Consider the following 20736-nt stretch of genomic DNA (forward strand, 5'->3'; position numbering starts at 1 on the left):
CGCAGTGATATGCTTATCTATCTATGTATGACTCATTATCTATGTTAGTTTCAGACTATTCGCAGTTGTGTGTCAGTATTTATGTATGAGACATGCTTCATGTATGTGTTACTATCGCACTTGCTTCTATGTGATCAGGAGACATATATTGTTTTATGTATGCGAGACACATATTACTATTAATTCGCATTCTTATTTCAGTTACATTTCCAAATAGACTACAACCGTTAATTAAGATACAAGTACATCTGAATTAAACAGTGCGGCTGAACTTGTGCAATACATCTTACATACTACAAAATGAAATTCAGATAGAACATAATGCCCTACAATAATACAATACAAACTAATAATGCAAATACATCTGAATGAAACGGTACAACTGGAATACATCTTACATACTACATGAAGTCATCATCGTCATCCTCCGTTGATGCAGCCCTCTTGCCCTTCGTCGATGCAGAACTCTTGCCCTTGGTCGATACAGAACTCTTGCCCTTCGCGGATGCATAACTCTTTCCTTTGGACGATGCAGAACTCTTGCCCTTCGACGATGCAGAACCCGGAAGCGGCGGCATGAAGATATCATCGTCGTCCTCGCTCTCCTCAGTCCATAAAAATGGATGCTTTTCTACAGTCCTTCTAAAAGTTTCACTCTTCGTCTCCACCACCTTCTTCCACCTTTTATGCAACCTAAGAAGTTCTTGACGTACCTCCTCATAGGTCCTTTCAGGCCACCCAGACCTACGTAGTTGGTGAGCCAACTCATTCATTATGGTGTCACTACCGGTGAGTTCGTCCCATGGAACTATCCTATTGTCCATCCTGAAATCGGTAGCTAGACTCAGTAGAGTGCTGCTCATCTCAGGGTGAAAACTACGATCGAATGGATAATGGGACATCTCGACTACACTACACTGGAATGCTTATCCACCTCCGCCTGAAGGGGGTTTTATAGATACAGAGGAGAAAATGGCGGGAAAGAATAACTGCGGTATGGCGGGAAAGGGTTGGCGGGAAGGGATTGGCGGGCAAATAAGGCGGGAAGGGATTGGCGGGAAAATAAGGCGGGAACGGATTGGCGGGGAGGGGTTGGCGAGAAACGGGTGGCGGAAACATATGGCGGGAAGGGGTTGGCGGGAAACGGGTGGCGGGAAGGGGTGAGCGGGAAACGGGTGGCGGGAAGGGGTGGGCGGGAAACGGGTGGCGACAAAATACAATTCAGCATGAGCCATGCAACTTCGGCCTAGGGTTGACCAAAAAGTGACTTTTCGGTCTAGACTTGACCAAAAAGTCTATTTCGGTCTAAGTGTGGCCGAAAAGTACTACTTCGGCCTAGCTGTGGCCGAAAAGTACTACTTCGGCCTAGCTGTGGCCGAAAAGTACTACTTCGGCCTAGTTGTGGCCGAAAAGTACTACTTCGGCCAAAGAATGGCTGACGGGCTATTAGTTTTGGTTTTTTTGCATTACGTCCTATAGTTTTCGAAATTGCTACAAATAATAACATAGTTTTGAAAAAAAATCGAGAAAAAGAGACGAGAAAAGGAGACAGTGAATGGAGTTGGAGGCAAGTCGACGGTGAGCTCCCTTGGCGCAACAATGAAGGGTGTGACGCAAGATGACGATGTGCGTGCTACAGGCGGCGGTGAGGTGCAACGAGTCCGCGGTGGTGTCCAGTGCCAGACCGCGGTGGTCTGGTGGCCGAAGTTGGTCGGAAACGAAGGTGATGCGGGATGAAAAGTTGCACGCATCTTGAAATGTCTTGTTTCCATTAACACTGAATATGACCAAACATGCCCGCCGAGATTAGCATCCACCGGAGACATAGAAGGGTAAGTAAAATGAAAAATAACATCACCCTTCCAAAGAATGTGACCTGATTTACGTAAGAGGGAAGGCACGTGTAGAAAAACTCCTTCTGGGGATGCCATGCAACCTGCCGACGTGCCTTGCCACCGGTCCCCTCGTGAGGATCAACATCGGCCTTTTGATGCGGGGCTAGTCGCCATCTTGGCCAATGCAATGATCACACTCGCTAATGATGTTAACGGTTAAAGAAGTATTCGCAAAAAAGGGTTAAATAAGAACAACCACACAAGAGCATCGTACATGTTCGAACGCATGTTCCACAAAAATGCATCTTTCTCAAAATACGTTGAATTATCTCATTCCAAACATTCAACTCCGCTCCAATATAGGCCACCCAAATGTGACATTTAATGGAACGTTCTCACAACCTTGGCCTATACGACATGCTTGTTGCGGGTGAAGTTGTAGGTTGTGGGGGAATGATCGCTGAAGGTCATTTTGAATTATATTTAAAGAGCTGAAATCACTGTTTGCATTTGGCCAAATTTGGATCAAAGTTTGTCAAACATAATGCATTTGTTTCAACCTCGCTTGAATTCAAAGACCATTAGCTTACCATGTGTTCTTTGCTGGATCGCATAATCTGAAAGTGGACGCCGACTGAGATATATTATGCAACCACGGCTTACCAGGCGTTCTTTGCTGGCCTTGAAAGGTTCCCGTGCGGTCGAGCCCTTTGGAAGTCTTGGGCTCCGACCAAGTGCAAACTTCACTTCTGGCTAGCGATGAGGCGTCGGATTTGGACGGCGGACACAAGATCGGCTGCAAACGAACACAAGATCGGCTACAAACGGATATTAACAAACTTTGCAACATCCAAAAGATCATCTTAGTTCGTCAGCAAACAAGTTCTTAAACTTCTATAACTAAAAACGATATAAACATATGAGGAGGTGGCAGGATCACCACTTCCTTGCCGGGTCTTTGCCCTTCCAGTCGCCGGCGCAATTGTAGGCGTCCGTGGCTGGTGGAGGGTCTTGGTCATCCGAGGAGGAGGTGCAGCTATCGTCGTTGGAGTCAGAGAGGACGATGAGCTCCTTCATCTGACGGACCGCCCTATCCCGCCCTCGCTTCAACTTGGCGACCCGACCGCCTCCGCAACTGCCTCCTTCGCCTCGCGCTCCGCCTGCTCAATAGCAAGCCAGAGCGCCTTGGCGTCCTTCCGTCGGAGGCGGCGAGCGTCCGTCTTCGTCGTCGTGAGTGTCCGGCGATACACCCATGCAAAGAGCCACTCCTCCTCGTTGGGCTGCCTGCATGCATCCCGCGGCGGCGGCGCGCGGATTGCTCCGCCGCATCCCTCTCCCGTGCCCGCTGGCTATCGCGGCGCTCGGCGCGCGCCTCCGATTTCGGAGTGCGCGTGCGGGGCCGACGACACTGGCACTAGCACCCACCGCTGCCCCGCATGGAGGAGGGGCCGGGTAGAAGGAGACGGTGTGGTTGTGGTGCGGACTACACGGGCCTGGCGGAGGTGCGGGAGGCCCGGGAGGGTCCAACTTCGGCGTCCGCGCGGCACCGGTGCGGGAGCTGCGGCGGCGCTCCAGATCCGGAGTTGCCTGCCACTGGTGTCCACCATGGACCGCTCCAACCCAATGCGGAGGGCCATCTCGTCCTTGTAGTCGAGGTCGAAGCCGGAGTCGCTGCCGAAGCTGGACATCGGAGTGGATGGGATCGGAATCAGAGAGGAGGAGGAGAGGACGGAGCTAGGGAGAGTGAGCTAGGGTTCGGAGCGAGGCGTCCGAATTGGGATTTTTGTGGAACAGTTGTGGAGTCGGTGATGGGCTGGGCCTGTCAAGCGGGCGTACCCGGATCGCCAGATATCCGTCCTAGATTTGAGCTGCCGGTCAGCCCTGTCGTGTGTACGCGTGTTGAAAGGTCCGATTGGGTCGTTTTTTTGACCGGTTGACCGGACGGTTTGCCCAGGTGTTTGAGACGGGTATGCGAGGGCCGATTGTAGATGCTCGAAAGCTTCGTTGAATGGTGCGGGCGACAACAGCTAAGAGCATAACCGAGAATGACTGATGAAGAAACGTGGAACATATAGTTGCGAACCAACCTGTGGTTGGGATGGTTAGTTGGACAATGGAATCCCAGTTAAACCTGATGCTCGCATTTATCCTGAATTTATTTCAGGATTTTCGGCGATACGTTTTCAGTGGAAGGAGATGCTCTCCTCGATTACGAGACGTCTACGGTGACTTCGTAAAATCTCAAGATGATGTGTCAGCTCAGTCTCTCGGAGATGTTCATAAGAGTAAGATGTGCGTGTGTGCGTTTATAGGGATAAGTGTATGCGCGTTTATACGAGCGCTTGCATCTGTACTGTGTTAAATAAAACCGACGTGCTTTCGGACTTAAAAGAAGAATTGTCACGGAGGAACGAGGTACGTATGCTAACGTAAGAAGAGCATAGCACATGATGCAAGAACTATAGCCGGCCAATGCTTCACAGACCATACACACAAAGCGCGGAGGAGATAGGCGCCATCCATCTCATCCGGACCACAGAACTTAACCTAATGAGGATATACTTTGCCGCAAGGCCAATCCGATCGCACAGCCTGCTGCTCTAGCTGTGCTGTATAGCTCATCCGACGTTGACACGGATGGAGCTTGCAGGTGTCTCGTGCGCACGTCAATCTGGCAGACGTTCCTACAGCATGCAATATTTTAGTCGGAAAATCACAGCAGGAACACAACTGCCTCAACCGGCTCTTCCCATTTGGATTTGGAAAGGCCAGAATCCACAGCAACGCCCGGCGCGGGATCGTGGAACCGGTGTTCGGACGGCACGCGCGCGCATGCAAACATACCGATCGCGTGCGTGCGTGCGTCCGTCGCCGGCGCCTGCCGCTACGGGCTACCTGTGGAGGCTGGCACCGACAAAAGAACTCTGTCTGTTCGGAACCCGCACTTCCGGGCACGTCCGCGGCCCCGCGACACCGGCCGTCCGCGCGATCCCGCCTGCGCGCAAGGCACGTCGTCTCTCCCGTTGGCCCAACGCGCCCGGCCCGGCCCGTCGGGCTGTCACGGCGTCCCTTTCGCCATGGCCAAACAGGGAGGACACGACAAGGCATCAGCGCGTTGTGCACGCGGCACGCCTATAAACAAACAGCTCCTGGTCGCATTGCCAGCCATCGCATTCCCGCTCGGCGTCAGGAGTCTGGGGAGGAGATTGTTCGACCTCCGGCCGCTTACTCCGGCTTGTAGTGCGTGGGAGCAGAGTCGGCCGACGGGGAGGCCGGCAAAATGCCGACGACCACCGTGGAGGACCTGCCCGCCGACGTGCTGGCCTGCGCGCTGCGCCGCCTCGACGGCCCGTCGCTGGCCGCCGCGAGCTGCGCCACGGCAGGCCTCCGCGCCCTCGCCGCGGAGCCCGAGACGTGGCGCGCGCTCTGCGTCGCACGGTGGCCGTCGCTGCTGCAGACCCAGCAGCGCGACATCCTCGGCTCCGCGGCCGTCTCTCCGCAGCGCCTCTTCGCCGACGCCTTCCCCTTCCCGTCCAGTTCCACGGATGCTGCTCCCGTCACCGCGGCTGATCAATGTCTCCCCGGCGAGCTGATCTCCGCCGTGGACGTGTACCACAAGGGAGCGCCCCTCTTCTCCCGGGTCGTGGAGACGTCCACGTCGTCCTCGTGGTTCCTGACCTCGCCGTTCCGCGTTGACGCCGTCGAGTGCAAGGACCCGGTGCCGGCCGCCTCGTTCTCTCCGTCGGACTTGGAGCTCAGCTGGATCGTCGTTGACCCCCGAAGCGGCCGGGCGGTGAACGTGTCGAGCCGGCGGGCCGTGGCCGTGGATAGACACTGGTACACCGGCGAGACGTTGGTGCGGTTCGCGGTGGTGCTCGGCGGGAGCAAGTTCGAGGCCACAGTCACCTGCTCGGAGGAGGCCGGATACCTTAGGGAGGTCAGCCTCACCGTCGAGGACGCCGGAAACGCGGCGGTGAGCGGCGAAGGCAGCCTGCGGCTTCTTGCAGCCGCAATGGAAGGGCCGAGGAAAGGAGGGGAGAAGGAAAGGGAGGATGCCAAGAGGAGGTACGAGGAGTTCGTGAGGAGCAAGAGGGGGCGGAAGGAGTCCAAGGCAAGGCGGGAGGTGCTCGTCGACTTGTGCTGCTCCGCCGTCGGCGCCGTCGCCGTGCTCAGCTTCCTCGCCTCCGTCGTGCTACGGTAGAATCTACCGTACGGGCGATCTCATCCCTCAGTGCAGAGAAAAAAAACATCAACACACATTCTTTATTCTTTTTTGCTGATGAAATTTTTTTAGGGTATATAGACGAACGTTTTTGCTCTTCGTACATACCCGTGGGCCGGAGAGCAGTTTTTTCAGTATATACCACTGTATCGATAGAGATACACAAGTTGGTAGATTGTTTATTCATACCATGCATTTTTTTTGCTTATTCTTCTATTTAATCAGAGGCTGGATATTTGTACGTCGTGAAACATGTACAATCGTTTTTCCGCCGCTTATCGGCTGTAATAACCTCTCATATTCATATTATGGGACGAAGGAAGTATGAGAAAAATATATGAAAAATTGTCTACTAGCACTAAAATTACTTTTTGCGAACTAATATGTAGTTGAATGGGGAGCAACTAGAATAGAAGAAGGGCCTAGGATGAAAGAATAGAAAAATGAATCATGGCCGTTGGATGGAAGATGACTGGTACAGATTGAGATGGAGGGTTCTCAGTGTACATTTCTTGAAAACCCCCTAGTACTAGTTACATATGGAAGATAACTTTTGCAACAACCACCCAAATTTTTTAATATGGGTCTGTCTAGATCTCAGTCGACTTAGACTTCGCGAAGTCTAAATCGACTGACGTCATAAATAAATTGATCGCTCGTTTAAATTCGTTCGCATGCCTGGAGTCAGTTTCCCTGTTCGTTTTGTGTTGGCCTGCGTTGGCTCACCACGTGGGCTCCTGTTGGGCTGTATTGACATTGTCCCTTCGTTGTGCCTGTGTTTGTTTTTTAATTTTTTTATTTATTTGTGCTTTTTACTGGAATTGGTAGAACATCGTCCCGTTGGTGTATTGCTACACAACACAATGTAGCTCTTATTTTTCACCCTAGCATTGCTAATGCTATGTTCCTTCTTTTTTTGTCATCCTGTTTTTTTTCATTTTTTTTGTATTTTTAAATGATAAAGGAATATTTAATGGAACAAAGAAAAAAATAAAAACAAACAAAATAAAAAGAAGAGCACAATTTAATTGTCTGTGACCTACGAATAACTATATGCGTCCGACTAGTGTGCAAATGGGTATCAATTTGGAAGGGGGAAAAGTAATTTGCATGCGAATGACATGTAATTGTGTGCGATATGTAATTGTGTTCGATCAAGGACATGCAATTGCATGTGGCTGACATGTGTGCAACTAGGTAGACGAAGAAAGCAACTCATGTGGCCGACGTGTGTGCCATCTAATGGCAAATATTGAAAAAAGAAAAACAGTTAAGTTTGATGGTAAATATTTAAAATACGGATTTGAATCTTCCCTCGTCCCTCACAAAACAACAAAGAGTTGCACTCTCTTTGAAGACATGCAATTATAGTCTGGCGACGCTTGCACTTGCGTGCATAGTAGCAACTGCAATTGCCTTCCTTCACCCGGACAAAACGGTACTAAGTTAGAGTTGCAATCAGGAGACGCATATGCAATTGCGTAACTATTGGAAGACATGCACTTGCAGTCGGGACGAAGCTTGCAGTTGTGTGCCTACTAGCATACTCCCTTCACAACAACATTAAAAATGTGTCCGAGGATCTGGACAAGTAACTCTTCTCTCCTTTAATATGATCCTTTTTATGAGAAAATGAGCGCCGTTGTCAGAATCAGACACACAAAAAAAATATTTTTTCTTTCTTCATCCTTGGAAAAACAAAAAAATGCAAAAGAAGAAAAGGAAAAAAATTGTATGATTTCAAAAAATAAGAAAAAAACACAAACTGGTTGTGAGACCGGGTGCTTGATTTGTGTTTGCAGGCATGGCAGAAAACATGGGTGTTATGGTGCTCGTGTGACACATAGTGAGGGTAGGGGATTCACGGGGGAGCTCCCCCCCCCCTCCGACCAAGCAAAAAAGTCTAGTTGCGAAAAATGTTTGTAAAAAGACATGTAGTTATACTCCAGGGGAAAGCGATTGCAATTGCATGACTAGTTGTCCTCCTCTCTCTTGCCGCCGCCCCTTCGACAAAACAAAGGCGCCTAGTTGCAACTAAGTTAGAAGACACTAAGTTACGACCATGCTAGAAGACATGCGGTTGCATGAGTATAGTTGGACATGCAGCTGGACACCTCTCTCTCGCTGCCGCCCCCTCCGACGAAATAAGGGCCCCCCCTGAGTTGCGACCAAGTTACAAGACATGCAGTTGCATGCCCACTGTGGGACATGCAACTGGCCCCATCTCTCTCGACGGCGTCCCCTCCGACCAAACAAGAGTCCATCCCAGTTACGACCATGGTCTAAGACATGTAGTTGCGTGCCTAGTGTGGGACATGCAACTGGTGCCTCTCCCCGTACAGCAAAAAATGGAAGTTGAGTTGCAACCAAGTTATAAGACATGCAGTTGCAACCAAGTTATAAGACATGCAGTTGTGTGCCTAGTGTGGGGCATGCAACTGGGCCCCATCTCTCTCGATGTCGTCACCTCTGACAAAACAAAGGTCACCTAGTTGCGACCAATTTAGAAGACATGGAGTTGCGTGCCCATTGTGGGACATGCAAACTGGTGCCTCTCCCCGCACAACAAAAATGGAAGTCGAGTTGCAACCAAATTATAGGACATGCGGTTGCGTGCCTAGTGTGGGACATGCAACTGGTGCCTCTCCCCGTACAACAAAAAATGAAAGTTGAGTTGCAACCAAGTTATAAGAAATGTAGTTGTGAGTTGTGACGATGCTCAAAGACATGCAGTTGCGTGCCCGTTGTGGGACATACACCTGGCGCCTCTCCCCGTACAACAAAAATGGAAGTCGAGTTGCAACCAAGTTATAAGATATGCAGTTGCGACCAAGTTAGAAGACATGCAGTTGCATGCCTGGTGTGGGGCATGCAACTGGGCCCCATCTCTCTTGACGTCGCCCCCTCCGAAAAAACAAGGGTCCGACAAAACAAATGTCCTCCCAGTTGTGACCAAGTTAGAAGACATGGAGTTGCATGCCCATTGTGGGACATGCAACTGGCGCCTCTCCCCACACAACAAAAATGGAAGTCGTGTTGCAACCACGCTATAAGACATGCAGTTGCGACCAAGTCAGAAGATATGCAGTTGCACACCTAGTGTGGGACATGCAATTGGGCCCCATCTCTCTCTACGTCGCCCCCTCCGACAAAACAAAGGCCCCCTAGTTGATACCAAGTTAGAAGACATGGAGTTGCGTTCCCATTGTGGCATATGCAACTGGCGCCTCTCCCCGCACAACAAAAATGGAAGTCAAATTGCAAACAAGTTATAAGACATGCAGTTGCACGCCTAGTGTGGGACATGCAACTGGGTCCCATCTCTCTCGACGTAGCCCCCTTCGACAAAACAAAGGTCCCCTAGTTGATACCAAGTTATAAGACATGCAGTTGCGTGCACATTGTGGGACATGCAACTAGCGCCTCTCCCCGCACAACAAAAATGGAAGTCGAGTTGCAACCAAGTAAAGCAAACAAAAGGGCTATACAAATCCTAGTTATGGCCCAATAATACATTTGAGGGGATTTGAGTTCAAAGATAAGCTTCAAAAACATGGATCTGATTTCACGAAAGTAATGTTTCAGCAAAATCATATTCTTTGACCTACTAATGTCGACTAGAATAAAACAAAACAAGTGAATTGAATCACTCTTGCTAATGGCTTTAGTAATGTGTATGAGGGGATATGAGAGAAGCACTTCTTGAGACACCAAAAAATATCCCAGTAAAGAACAATATAAATGATAGCACTCACCAGATTAAAAAAACAAAAAAATGTGTCAAAAAATTGATAACTAGCAGAGGTTTATATCCTAAAAGACAAAAAAGAATGTCAACTTAGCAAAAACCCTAAACACACGTCTGTCTTGTCACCTACTCATGAACATATGGTGTAAAAAAATGCACTATACTCTCTGTACAGAGGGGGTGTAAAAATGTATCTATAAGTACGCACAAACATAAAAAAAGGTGTTGATAGAAAACTACTTGCTGTACAATTCAACGGAGAAACACACCTCATCTTCAGTCTCTTGGCCTACTAAAAGAAATTTAGTACTACTAGTTGCAAAACAATCTTTACTGGAAATAATCTCAAAATAAATAGCAATAAAAGGGAAAAATCTGAATGACACTTGACAGTGGCACATAAAAGCGGAGCTTTATTTATCGAGATAAGTGAATCTACCTACAAGCAAAGAAACAAGTTTCATCATCAAAAAATCCACCACGCCAACATTGCCGATAGACACGCGTGAGCAAGAGACACTATTGTGCATGAACGCACAAAAAATTAAACCTAAAAAAATAAGGTCTAAACTATGGAGGCGATTCTCTGCTTGAAACTACTAATCACATATTTGATACAAAGAAAAAAGAAGGCGTTGGGGGGAGGGGGGGGGGGGGGGTATGGACATACAAAATCCTAACTACTCTACTGGATACATGGGCACAGTGACAAACTGCTACGGTGCAGCAGACATGCAATTAGCATCAGTCCCAGGACAAGACCTCATGTTGCTTACTCACACAGCGCTACAATTATATTAGAATAATTTCAGAATAAGAAGCAAAAGAACTAAACTAACTAAAATTAAACACTAAAAAGTGCAGTTAACTTGGCGTTTTCCTCTTCTTAATCACCACGGGGTGGCCGCTTCCCCTTCCTCACTCTTTAATGCAGCCCCAAAACAAACACAGAAAATAAAAACGACCCACATCAAAACACAGCCCAGCCCCAGCCCATCAGCAGTGCTCGCGTACCGGGATCACCAGTTCGACGGGGAAAAACAAAAGCGGGCCTGCCCACACCTTAACAGGCCGAAACAAGGGACAAAAGTGACCCAGCACGAATCTACAAGGTGCTACAGATCGGACGGCTAGCCAGTCTGTACCTCATAAATAAGACAATATTTCAAATGTACTGCTGCACAAAAAATTCATATGTACTGTAGGACACTTGACGTATATTTGATTTCATTAGTAGCCTCTGCTACATCCGGAATCATGCAAGAACTCCAAACATGTTGGTCACCAAAATGTATGGGAACATCATCAGAAATATTTGAGGCATGAGAAAATTAATCCATCCGCTTTAAATCATAACTAAACATCATTTGAAATTGCATGATCCTAGACATAACAGAACAGAAGAGACACGCATACATACAGAGTGTTACATAGCATGAGAGGATCATTTTTGGTACATCACAGACAACACTAAGTATGAAGGACTAAAATCAACACTGCTGAACAAGCATTGCCGTTAGAATCTGCATCAACTTTTGCTATGTTGATGGTACGCAACAGGAAAAGCTATAGCCTTTTGCCTCCAGTACTAGTGCTTCTTGCCTATCGATCTTCTTGTGCAGCTTCTTGCTTATCAATCTTGTGCTGGGAGACATCAGACCTAGCAAATAAGATTCAGTTAGCACAAGTCCATGCAAGTGTCATGCATTCGTACTTAATTTTCTAATCATCGTTACCTACTGAAATGAATATGCATCAACAACAACATTCGATTGTTTGCTGCACATACCACATGGAAGGAAAATTAGAGACAAATTCATCCCAAAACACAACCTAAATGCTTCTATGCTGGACAGAGAAGGCACTGGATAGTTTAATCACTCAAGACTCAAGAGCATTCATGAGTTCGACAAGAACAATATTACCTATAACCACATATAGTCAATTTCACGTTTCTCCCTTTCTTTGAAGGATCGACAACAAACGTACCTTTCTCGGGCCGAAAACCTTCCTTTGCACACAAGCACTTCCAGTGAAGCACATTACCTACGATCTTTTGCTGCCCAAGACGTACACCAAATCCAACATGGTGTGCATATGTTCTGTAAAATTCCATTACCGATCAATGTCATCAAATAGCATCCCCACTTTTGGCCTCAATTCCACGTCACACTGGGGTTTATACAAATAACCTTGCAACGCCAATTGAGAGTATAGTAACATTAACCTCACACGACAATGCTGTGAACTTATTGTATCTCATTTTTGTAAGAAGCGGAGGGACTAACTTAGTACTTGTCGACGAGCTTGGATCTATCCATCACACGCAGTGACCAATGTTGGTACCTCTTGAGAGAAGGCTTGTTTCTTTTTCGGTGTACTAGCATCATCAATGAGAAGCACTGGAGAATTAATATCTGCAAAGGAATTAATTTAGTACTTGTCGACGAGGTTTGATCTATCCATCATATGCAGAGCAGAAATTGCATTTTACGCCAAAATCCAAAGATTCGACTTCTTAATCACCTCAAAATATAAGAAGTGGAGATATCAGCCCCAATTCCAAGGTTGCAAATTAAAAAGATACACAGAAAGAGAGTCTTCTCTAAAACCAAAACTATCATTATTGTGTAACGAATTTCAGTCTTGTGCCAATAAGCACTTCATATGCAGGTTTAACAGGTAGATGAGATTAGGTTGTTCTCATGTACAATATCCGACAGAGGATGAAATTTCACAATACAGAACTGCTGAAAATCTAGTATTAGCAAACTATAGAAAGCTTGCCCAGTGATTGATTTTTCTGTGCATGGATACAGAGATATCCCTGTTATTCCTCTCAAGTTGAAAGCAAGCATATCCCAGATGAGCATGAACTAGTTGTCCAGTCAAAATTTTGAAGTAAGCAAACATTATGTTTTTTGTTATGGCTAATCAACACCGCATAAAGGTCTCTCCAAATTAACTGAATTTGGTACAGGAGTATATTGTCACAACATATATATCTCAGTAATAATTTCTTGTCACATTTAGAACATCAATGGCAATTTTTACCAGAGTAATTGACCAAGATTGAGAGCTGAACAAATAAATTTCATTAGTATTTATTATGTGAAGTGTTGGTAGTTAGTACATGTCCCCTTTATACATAGAAAATCGACAGTTTGGGTATTATTTCAGATGGTGAAAAGAGATGGCTATGAAGGTCAATTTTAACATGTGTGTACTCTTCACCCCGTGTGTTTTCATATATATTATCACAAAATTCTTTTGAAGGAAAAAGAGCTCCCCTCTCTGATTTCATATATATGAAACCAATGTCTTGCTACAGAGAAGGAAAGAAACATCTAAAGAACTCTTAACTTTTTTCCAATTTAACACCAGATCAAGTCTAGAGTAACCCCTGGACTGGGCAAGCTGAGAAGGTATATTATACGGTGCAAAACGAAAGCAATACAGCCGAGGAGGCCAAAAACTGTCATCATTACAAAATCAGAACATAGGGTGGAAATTCAATCGCTTCAGCTGATTGGAAAGGAGCCCAGCATCTATCCACCAAGCTTGCCAGCAGCGATTAGCAAAATATACAATACCACAACTAACTCATAGCACTAGTCAACATGCCACTACTCGATATATAATGTTGTGTGCTGATTAATAGATTTATAGACTTTCTCGCAAAAAAAAATGCCACTACTCGATCTTGGGACGTATAGACCAAGCATAGAGACATCACCGAGATTGCAAGTTCAATTGACAATTATAACTCTAAAAAGTGTTCATAAAATAGGAATCCAACGAACATTAAGCATCATGTGAGAACGAATCCCTGACCGTCGGGGTCGAGGAAGAAGACCAGTCGCGCCCGGCCGTCAGGCTGCGTCTTCTCGAACACGTCCGTGCCATGGCTCTTCGGGCCGGTCGCGAAGACGCCGTAGTCCGGCACGGTGAAGCCGAGGTGGTGCCCCCAGGGAGTAGACCTTGGCGGCGGCGGCGGCTGGGTCCCCGACGATGAGATGGAGAGCAACGTCGGGGCTGCCCGGGAGGCGGATCCCAGACCTTAGAGCCGGAGTAGTTGGGGGAAAGGACTGCGCACAGCGACGGTGTCCCGCCGGATCTGTACCGCCGCCAGTCTGCAACAGATAGGGAGATGGGGGAGAGGGTGACCAGTTGCGCAGAATTAATCAGAATTGCGGGGACCTTTTTGCACAAGTTAGGTAACCGTGAGTACAGATCCACTCTCCAGAATCTGTACCATCGATCTGTAATCCGACGGATCAGGCTCTGTTTTTCTATTTTTGCACACTACACTCAGATTTTATACTAGTCGCTCCCAGTTGAATGACTAGAAGGGTGGTTGTACACGGCAAAAAACAATGGTTGTACCCCATGTTCATCAGAGATGAAACTTCAACTCTGATACCTGCGTTTTTCATAAAGACGAAATATATTCTTCAATAGATGACGTTTTTGTCGATGATTAGGCGCATATGATGACTTCATCATGTCTATCACTAGAAAAACACTAATTTTACATTTTACTTTTGCTTATAGTGAATTTCATAGGACCTCGACCTTTAGTCGCTTATGTCCAGAATCCACATCTTTTTTTAGTTATAAAAATACTACTTTTGTGAGAATGATGGTCACAAGACCCCAAACCATAGGTGTCGAAATTGATAGTCAATCATAATTGAACTATTTACGTTTCTATTTTGTTGCAATATTTTCATGAGTTTTTTTCCTGCATAACAATGATCCCTCAAGTTGGTCGTCCAAAATGGTTCTACTAGATTGCTTCAAATATTCCAAGAACGGTGAAATTTTAGCCAAACACTCTAAATTATGATTTAAAAGAGGTCCCATCCATTTTTTAGCTAAACACACTTCACTTGATTAACCAGTCACAATGGTCATCAGAATATAATTGATATCAGGAGGCTCAAGGACCCAAAAATAACGTCCAATAGAAAGACCTGGAGTGTATTTAGCGAAACTATGTTCCTCAAAATTAAAATCTATCCTATGTGAAGGAACAATTTAAAAAGATAACACCGTAACTTTGATTTTTCAGACGATATTGCCATGCAAAGCACCAATGCCGGCGGACATAATCTCATTGCAGTCAAACGCAATCTCCCTCCACATTACATGCTTGGTCTCATTTGTGGCAACATAGGCTACAACCACGGTGTGGCCCAACAAAGTGGGCCTAACCGGTCAGTGTTTACATCATATGTGCAATGGTTCTTTTAGTAATCGTTAGAACAAATGTGGTGATTTTTCTACTTTCTTTTTTGAGGAAAAGGTCATCATGGCTAGCTTTATTAAGATCAAATAATCAGTACATCGTTCATTAGTTTAGCTGTGAGGCAACCCGGGGGCTCCTCAGACCAGCTACTCGAGATCTTATTACAAAAGCAATACTGAGCTAGCTCATGAGCCACTTGATTAGTGGACCGAAAACAATGTTTAAACTTAACCTTCCCAACAAAAACACTAATATCCACACATTCCGCAAAGATTGTTGAAGCAGCATCCCACCAACGTGACTCACTAGTGCAGAAATCCTACAGCAAGAATCTTCTTCATATCCGATTGTGGTTTTATATGTGACGACATTGCCAGTAGTAGCAATAGATATTTCATAGTGGCCAAGCCTGAACGGTCAACGATGATAGTGTGATTAATAGTATCGAGCATTCCCAGCTTGCTCCACAACTCCTTGGCATGCGTACATTCGAACAGGAGGTGCCGAACATCCTCAACAGCTTGATGACAGATTGGACAAGCTCCATTAGATCCAATATGTCTATTAGTAAGTATAGCTTTTAAAGGGACTAGATGACCTGTTGCGCTGATGGCGCAAGGGGCGAGAGTAAGGCATGTATTGTGAGAGTAAACATAAAAATATTTAGGGGCAGATTGGTACACAAAATATTTATAATGGTATTAGAAAGAAAGGAATAAGCATTATGCTTGGCGAAAGTTCAGTAGATGGATGAGGTGCACATGAGTAATAGCATCTGGGGTTACATAGATTATAATATAGGCGGCAGTTGTACAAAAGCAATGCATGGCATCATTGGAGACCAAGGTAAGGTTCATCCTATCATAGAGCCAAATTAGATGTTTTTAAAGCCACAAGCTATGCGTGCAGAAGGCCTGTGTTGCTGTTGATGGTCCATTTAGAGCACATGGATGATGAGAGTCAAGCGGTGCTCTGCGGCAAGGTTGAAACGGAAGGTGCAGATATCTCCTTCATGGATGTTTGCACAACGGTGAAACTCTGACCAGTTTCTGGTTATTGTTGCTCTCTTGTTTGTTCCCAGCATGATACGACAATTGGTGTGCAGACTGCTGTTTACGAGCTTGACCTTGAGCATGTCATCATCTGGATTAATGTACTTTTTGAGGTTTTCTTTGGTGTAGTGGACCTGAAAATACTGGTACACCAAAGGAACTAATTAAGTGGATTGCAGAGCGTTGTTTGACTTTGAATAAAAAGTTTCGGATGAACACAGTTTAAATATAGTCAGTGAGAACAATTATAAGTAAATAATGGCAGGAAAGAAAAGAAGGGTGCAGAGCTACATTCTCTCGTATGTAGAATATAAGTTGTAAATTGGTTGTTTATGGATGTATGGAACTGTAGTGAAGCAGAACAAAATATAGCATGAATGGAAACATGTATATCAGACAATATGAATATTAGTGCTAATAGCAGTGTACAAAGTTTTTTCGATATTTCGCAATAAAGTTTAGTTGTTGGGCATAAGTAAAGATAATCCCTTTTTTCAATTAAGTGGAAGGAAGGAGTGTACCATCTGTTGGCCTTGCCGTGCGAATGTTTTGTTGACGGTGCAGACATAGTATTTGATATCTGGTATTTTGCGGGGGAACATTGCATACAACTTGTCCACATGGTGCCGATAGAGCTTCACTTCATTGCCCCAGTGATAGTACTTTTCAAGCTCTCCGCAGTATTGGATAGCAGGGGGTGGTCCTGAATTTAGTTTAGTTTTGGTAAGATCGAAATGAAGCAGTACAAGTACGAAGGTCGAATACTATCTATTGTTAGGAGACTAAGATTTCATCAAGAGAATAGTTGTCGTGGAATTGTCATGGCAGATGTCCTCTTGCAAGGACTTGATCGTGAAGCCATCGCAACTAGGAAGCTTAAAGGGTTTAATCGGGACAAAGGACACGCGAGGTTTATACTAGTTCAGCCCCTTACGGTAAAGGAAGGCCTACATCTAGTTGGGTTGGAATTGCTTGAGGTTTCGATGACCAGGGAGCGAGATACGCTATGCACGGTTCTCGATCTCTTGTTTCTTGCCCTAAGCCGCCGGCGGATCGTCCCCTTATATACACGGGTTGACGCCCTGTGGCCTGCAGAGTCCCTGCCGGCTCATAAACAGTGTCCGGCTCGGTGACTAGTTAATTCTACCTTATGATACAAGTCATGCCATCATGGCGGTTTACCACTATGGGCCTTAAGTCGCCTGTGGGCTTTAGACCCTTTATTGAACCGCCATCTTCATGCTTGATCTTGGGCTTCTTCTGATGAGTCCTTCTTTGCGTAACCCGGCCCCTCCTGGGCGGCTTACACAAATAGTTATATCCCCAACATTAGGCCCCAGATTGATTTGAACCGGTTCATGTCAATCTTAAAATACCTTAAGAAACAAGCCTTCAGTCTTCTTGTCTACGCAAAGGTTTTAACCCGCCATGACGTCATCTTCTGGATCCGCGTTAACCCGTCGTGACATCATCTTCAATTAAATTCATATTTTACTCCATCATATCTTCCAACGGATCTTTGCCTTTATTGACCATTCCGAAAAACAAGGCGTCGGGGTCGCTGGATAATGATGTTCGGTCCCCTCGTTTCTCGCGCCGTCTCAGTCGGCCCTTCCTTATAAATAGGTGCAACCTAGGTCTTTCCCATTCTCCTTCTTCGGTCGTCTTCCTCCTCGCACTGTTTCTCTGCCGCTCGAGCTCTGCCGCCGCCGCCGCAGATTTCCTCGTCTTCTCCAACTCAGGCCGCTGCATCAACCTGACTTGACCAGAGAAACGCGACGGAGCCCTGCAACAGCTCTGCATCTGTAAGTCCTTTTCCTTCCCTGCTTTTAGATCTGCATTGCGGCCTCCCGAGTTCGTCGGTGTTCATCGCCGCCCGTCGCAAACCCTTGATAGTTTTCCTCTCCAGTGCTCCTTTTTGATCTTTAGACAGTTAGAACTACTGCGGTGGCTGTTCCGCACCCATCTCGAATAGAAACAGATCTCATTTCCCTTGTTTAAAGGCCTCTTTCGAGTGTATGAACTTCTCTGCACTAGTTTTAGGTCTAGAATTTTTTCTTTTCAGAACGATCGTTTGATCCTAAATAATAGCTGCAACTTGTGAAACCTGTTTGTTCCACACTTAGCCAAAAAAGGCATCTGTCGACTCTGTTTCAGCCATAGTAGTTCATGTGACCGGTTTAAGATAATACCGACTGTCAGCACTGCCTGCTTTTGGCGACTTAAGACAATTTTCATCATCTTTAATACTTGCAGCTGTTTAAACATTATCACACAACCACCTGTATGTCATTAGGCCCCTACTTAAGCCGCCATCTCAGACAACCCAATAATGCTTATTCTCCGGGTTATAATAAACCGGAAAATTTCCTTTATCTTGTTGTAGGCTTCAATTTACTCAATGGCACCCAAAGCTGTTAAACCTCCGATTACCTGCAACTGGGTCCCATCCATTGTTACGGAGAGCAAACCGTCAGAGTTTGTGAAGTCCGGCCATCTGCCCAAGAAGAACGTCATGTCTTATCGTGCTCCTGACCCGTCTGAAGAGAAACCTCAACCCAAGGAAGGGGAGGTGATCATTTTTACCGATCACATGAGCCGGGGATTTGCTCCTCCCGGTTCAAAATTCTTTAGAGACGTTTTGCACTTCTTTGACTTAAGACCTTAAGACATCGGGCCCAACTCCGTGTCAAATATCTGCAACTTTCAAGTTTTCTGTGAGGTTTACCTTGGAGAAGAACCCAGCCTACTTCTTTTCAGGGAATTGTTCTATTTGAACCGGCAGAATGAACGGGCCAACGAGCCCAGTCTGGAGCTTGGTGGCATATCAATTCAAAGGCGGAGAGACTGCCTGTTCCCTTATGCTGAATTGCCGAGTCATCCAAAGGACTGGAACCAGACATGGTTCTACTGCCAAGATACTTCTCCGGCTGGCGAAAATCCACTGCCCGGCTTCCGCGCATTGCGCCTTGAACCTACTCACCCGCTGCCGGATAAGTTGACAGCTATTGAACGCCTGCCACTCACCCCCAAAATCAAGAGGATTAAAGCTATTTTAGGGAACGGCTTAGATGGCATTGACTTGGTCCGAGTCTGGATTTCTTGGAGAATAATTCCGTTAAGCCGCCGCCCCGGCTTAATGTGTAATTATTCAGGCGAGAAGAATGACCCTCAACGTCATAACCCTGACGACTTACCAGATGACGTAGTGGAAGCTACAACTCAGTCCTTGTTGAAAGAGGGCACAATGAATAGTAACGCCTTCGGCTTACTACCTTTTTGCCAGAAGAACCCGGCCCCTGCAGTAAGTTTCCAGCCATCGGGTTATGTTTTATCATGTTAGGCTGTATTCTTAAGCATAACCAGTTATAACCTTTTACAGGCAAATGATAGCTTCTGGAACACGCAATATGATCATGAGGCGGACAAGAAAGCCAGGGCGGCCAAGAGAGCCGAAAAGAAAACCACCAAGCCCACCACCTCAAGGAAAAGGAAGCCAAGCGCCTCTGAGCTATTTCAGCTTGATGATACTGATGATAATGAGGAAGAGGTAACCTTTGAATTTCCCTTTCTCCTTTATTTCTACCTTACTGATGCTAACCTTCTTTCAGGAAGACACGGACAACAGCCAACCCGTCGAGGAAGAGGTAATTGTAATCTCCTCCGACTCCGAGCTTCAGCCGCGTCAGAAAATTCGAAGAGTAACTCGGAAAGTAAGATTTTCACATCCTTTGGCTTACCAAGATCTTGACTTTCTTTTGAAGCGACAGATTTATGAGAGCCGGAGGCTGACCCGGACCAGCAAAGACGCGGAACTCTCCTCCGGCTTACCTGATGTGACCAGGAAACGCCAGACTGAGGTTATCTCCGATTTACACCTTCTTTTTCCTTTGGCGGGTTTCCTTTGTTAGCCTCTCAATTATTTTGACTCCAACTATCAGGATATTTCACCTTCCTCCGGTGAGTCTATGCAGTCCAACATGCCAGCCTTCAAAACTGCTCCCGGGTAATATAAACTTGTTGTACCTTATGCTTTATTTTACTCATATTTGCTGTATTTAACCTGTCTACCTTTCCCACAGTGTGCAAGTAAAGCCCAACAAAAGGGCAAAAAAGAATAAGCTGCCCCAAGAGCCGGTTGTGACTGAACCAGAGCTGGGCACAGCTGCTCCTGATGCCTCTGCTCACGAGCCGCCGCCTAAACCGTCTCATGATGTTCCTATATCTTCCTCTGACCCGCCTACTAAACAAACCTTCAGCGATTCTGGTAACCCGGAGGCTCCTAGCCCCGCCAAGGCAAATGATCAGGAAGTTGAAATTCTCAAGACTCAGTTTGTTGAGCCGGCACAGCCGTCTGTACTTGCCAAGTGTTCTAAAGAGGAATTGGTGGAACGCCGGAAGGCCAAGCTGGACGTTGCTGACTATACTCATTTGAGTATTGGAGAGATTGTCTCCGGCTATATCAATCAAGTACAAAGCAGCCGTGACCTGGAAATTGACATGGTGAAGCAGATACAGCAAAAATCTGAGGTATGACTTATGCTAGCTTACTTTCAATCACACTTACTGTACCAGCCCCCAAGTCTATCTCTTATGAATAAATATGTTGTAGACTTAGAAAAATTGTT

The 20736-nt window shown here is 46.2% G+C and overlaps 1 protein-coding gene and 1 long non-coding RNA gene across 4 annotated transcripts; one reads left to right on the forward strand and one right to left on the reverse strand.

Moving 5' to 3' along the window:
• Positions 1-4574: 4574 nt before the first annotated feature.
• LOC125548898 (putative F-box protein At2g36090) lies at positions 4575-6366 on the forward strand. The gene has a single exon (XM_048712421.2). It carries the CDS (start codon positions 5116-5118, stop codon positions 6034-6036), a length of 921 nt encoding a protein of 306 aa, XP_048568378.1. The 5' UTR covers positions 4575-5115; the 3' UTR covers positions 6037-6366.
• Positions 6367-11119: 4753 nt separating this feature from the next.
• On the reverse strand, positions 11120-14002 carry LOC125545453 (uncharacterized). 3 transcript variants are annotated; one of them, XR_007300035.2, is made up of 4 exons: positions 13640-14001; positions 12094-12222; positions 11542-11997; positions 11120-11465 (listed from the first exon to the last, which is right to left on the reverse strand). It is a non-coding gene; the product is annotated as an uncharacterized LOC125545453 (long non-coding RNA). The 3 variants fall into 3 exon arrangements; XR_015598689.1 differs by having other exon boundaries at positions 11542-12222; positions 13609-14002; XR_015598688.1 differs by having other exon boundaries at positions 11542-12222.
• Positions 14003-20736: the final 6734 nt, after the last annotated feature.

The sequence above is a fragment of the Triticum urartu genome, chromosome 3A, assembly GCF_056163025.1.
Source record: "Triticum urartu cultivar PI428250 chromosome 3A, HENAU_Tu73, whole genome shotgun sequence".
In the NCBI taxonomy this organism is placed as follows: Eukaryota; Viridiplantae; Streptophyta; class Magnoliopsida; order Poales; family Poaceae; genus Triticum; species Triticum urartu.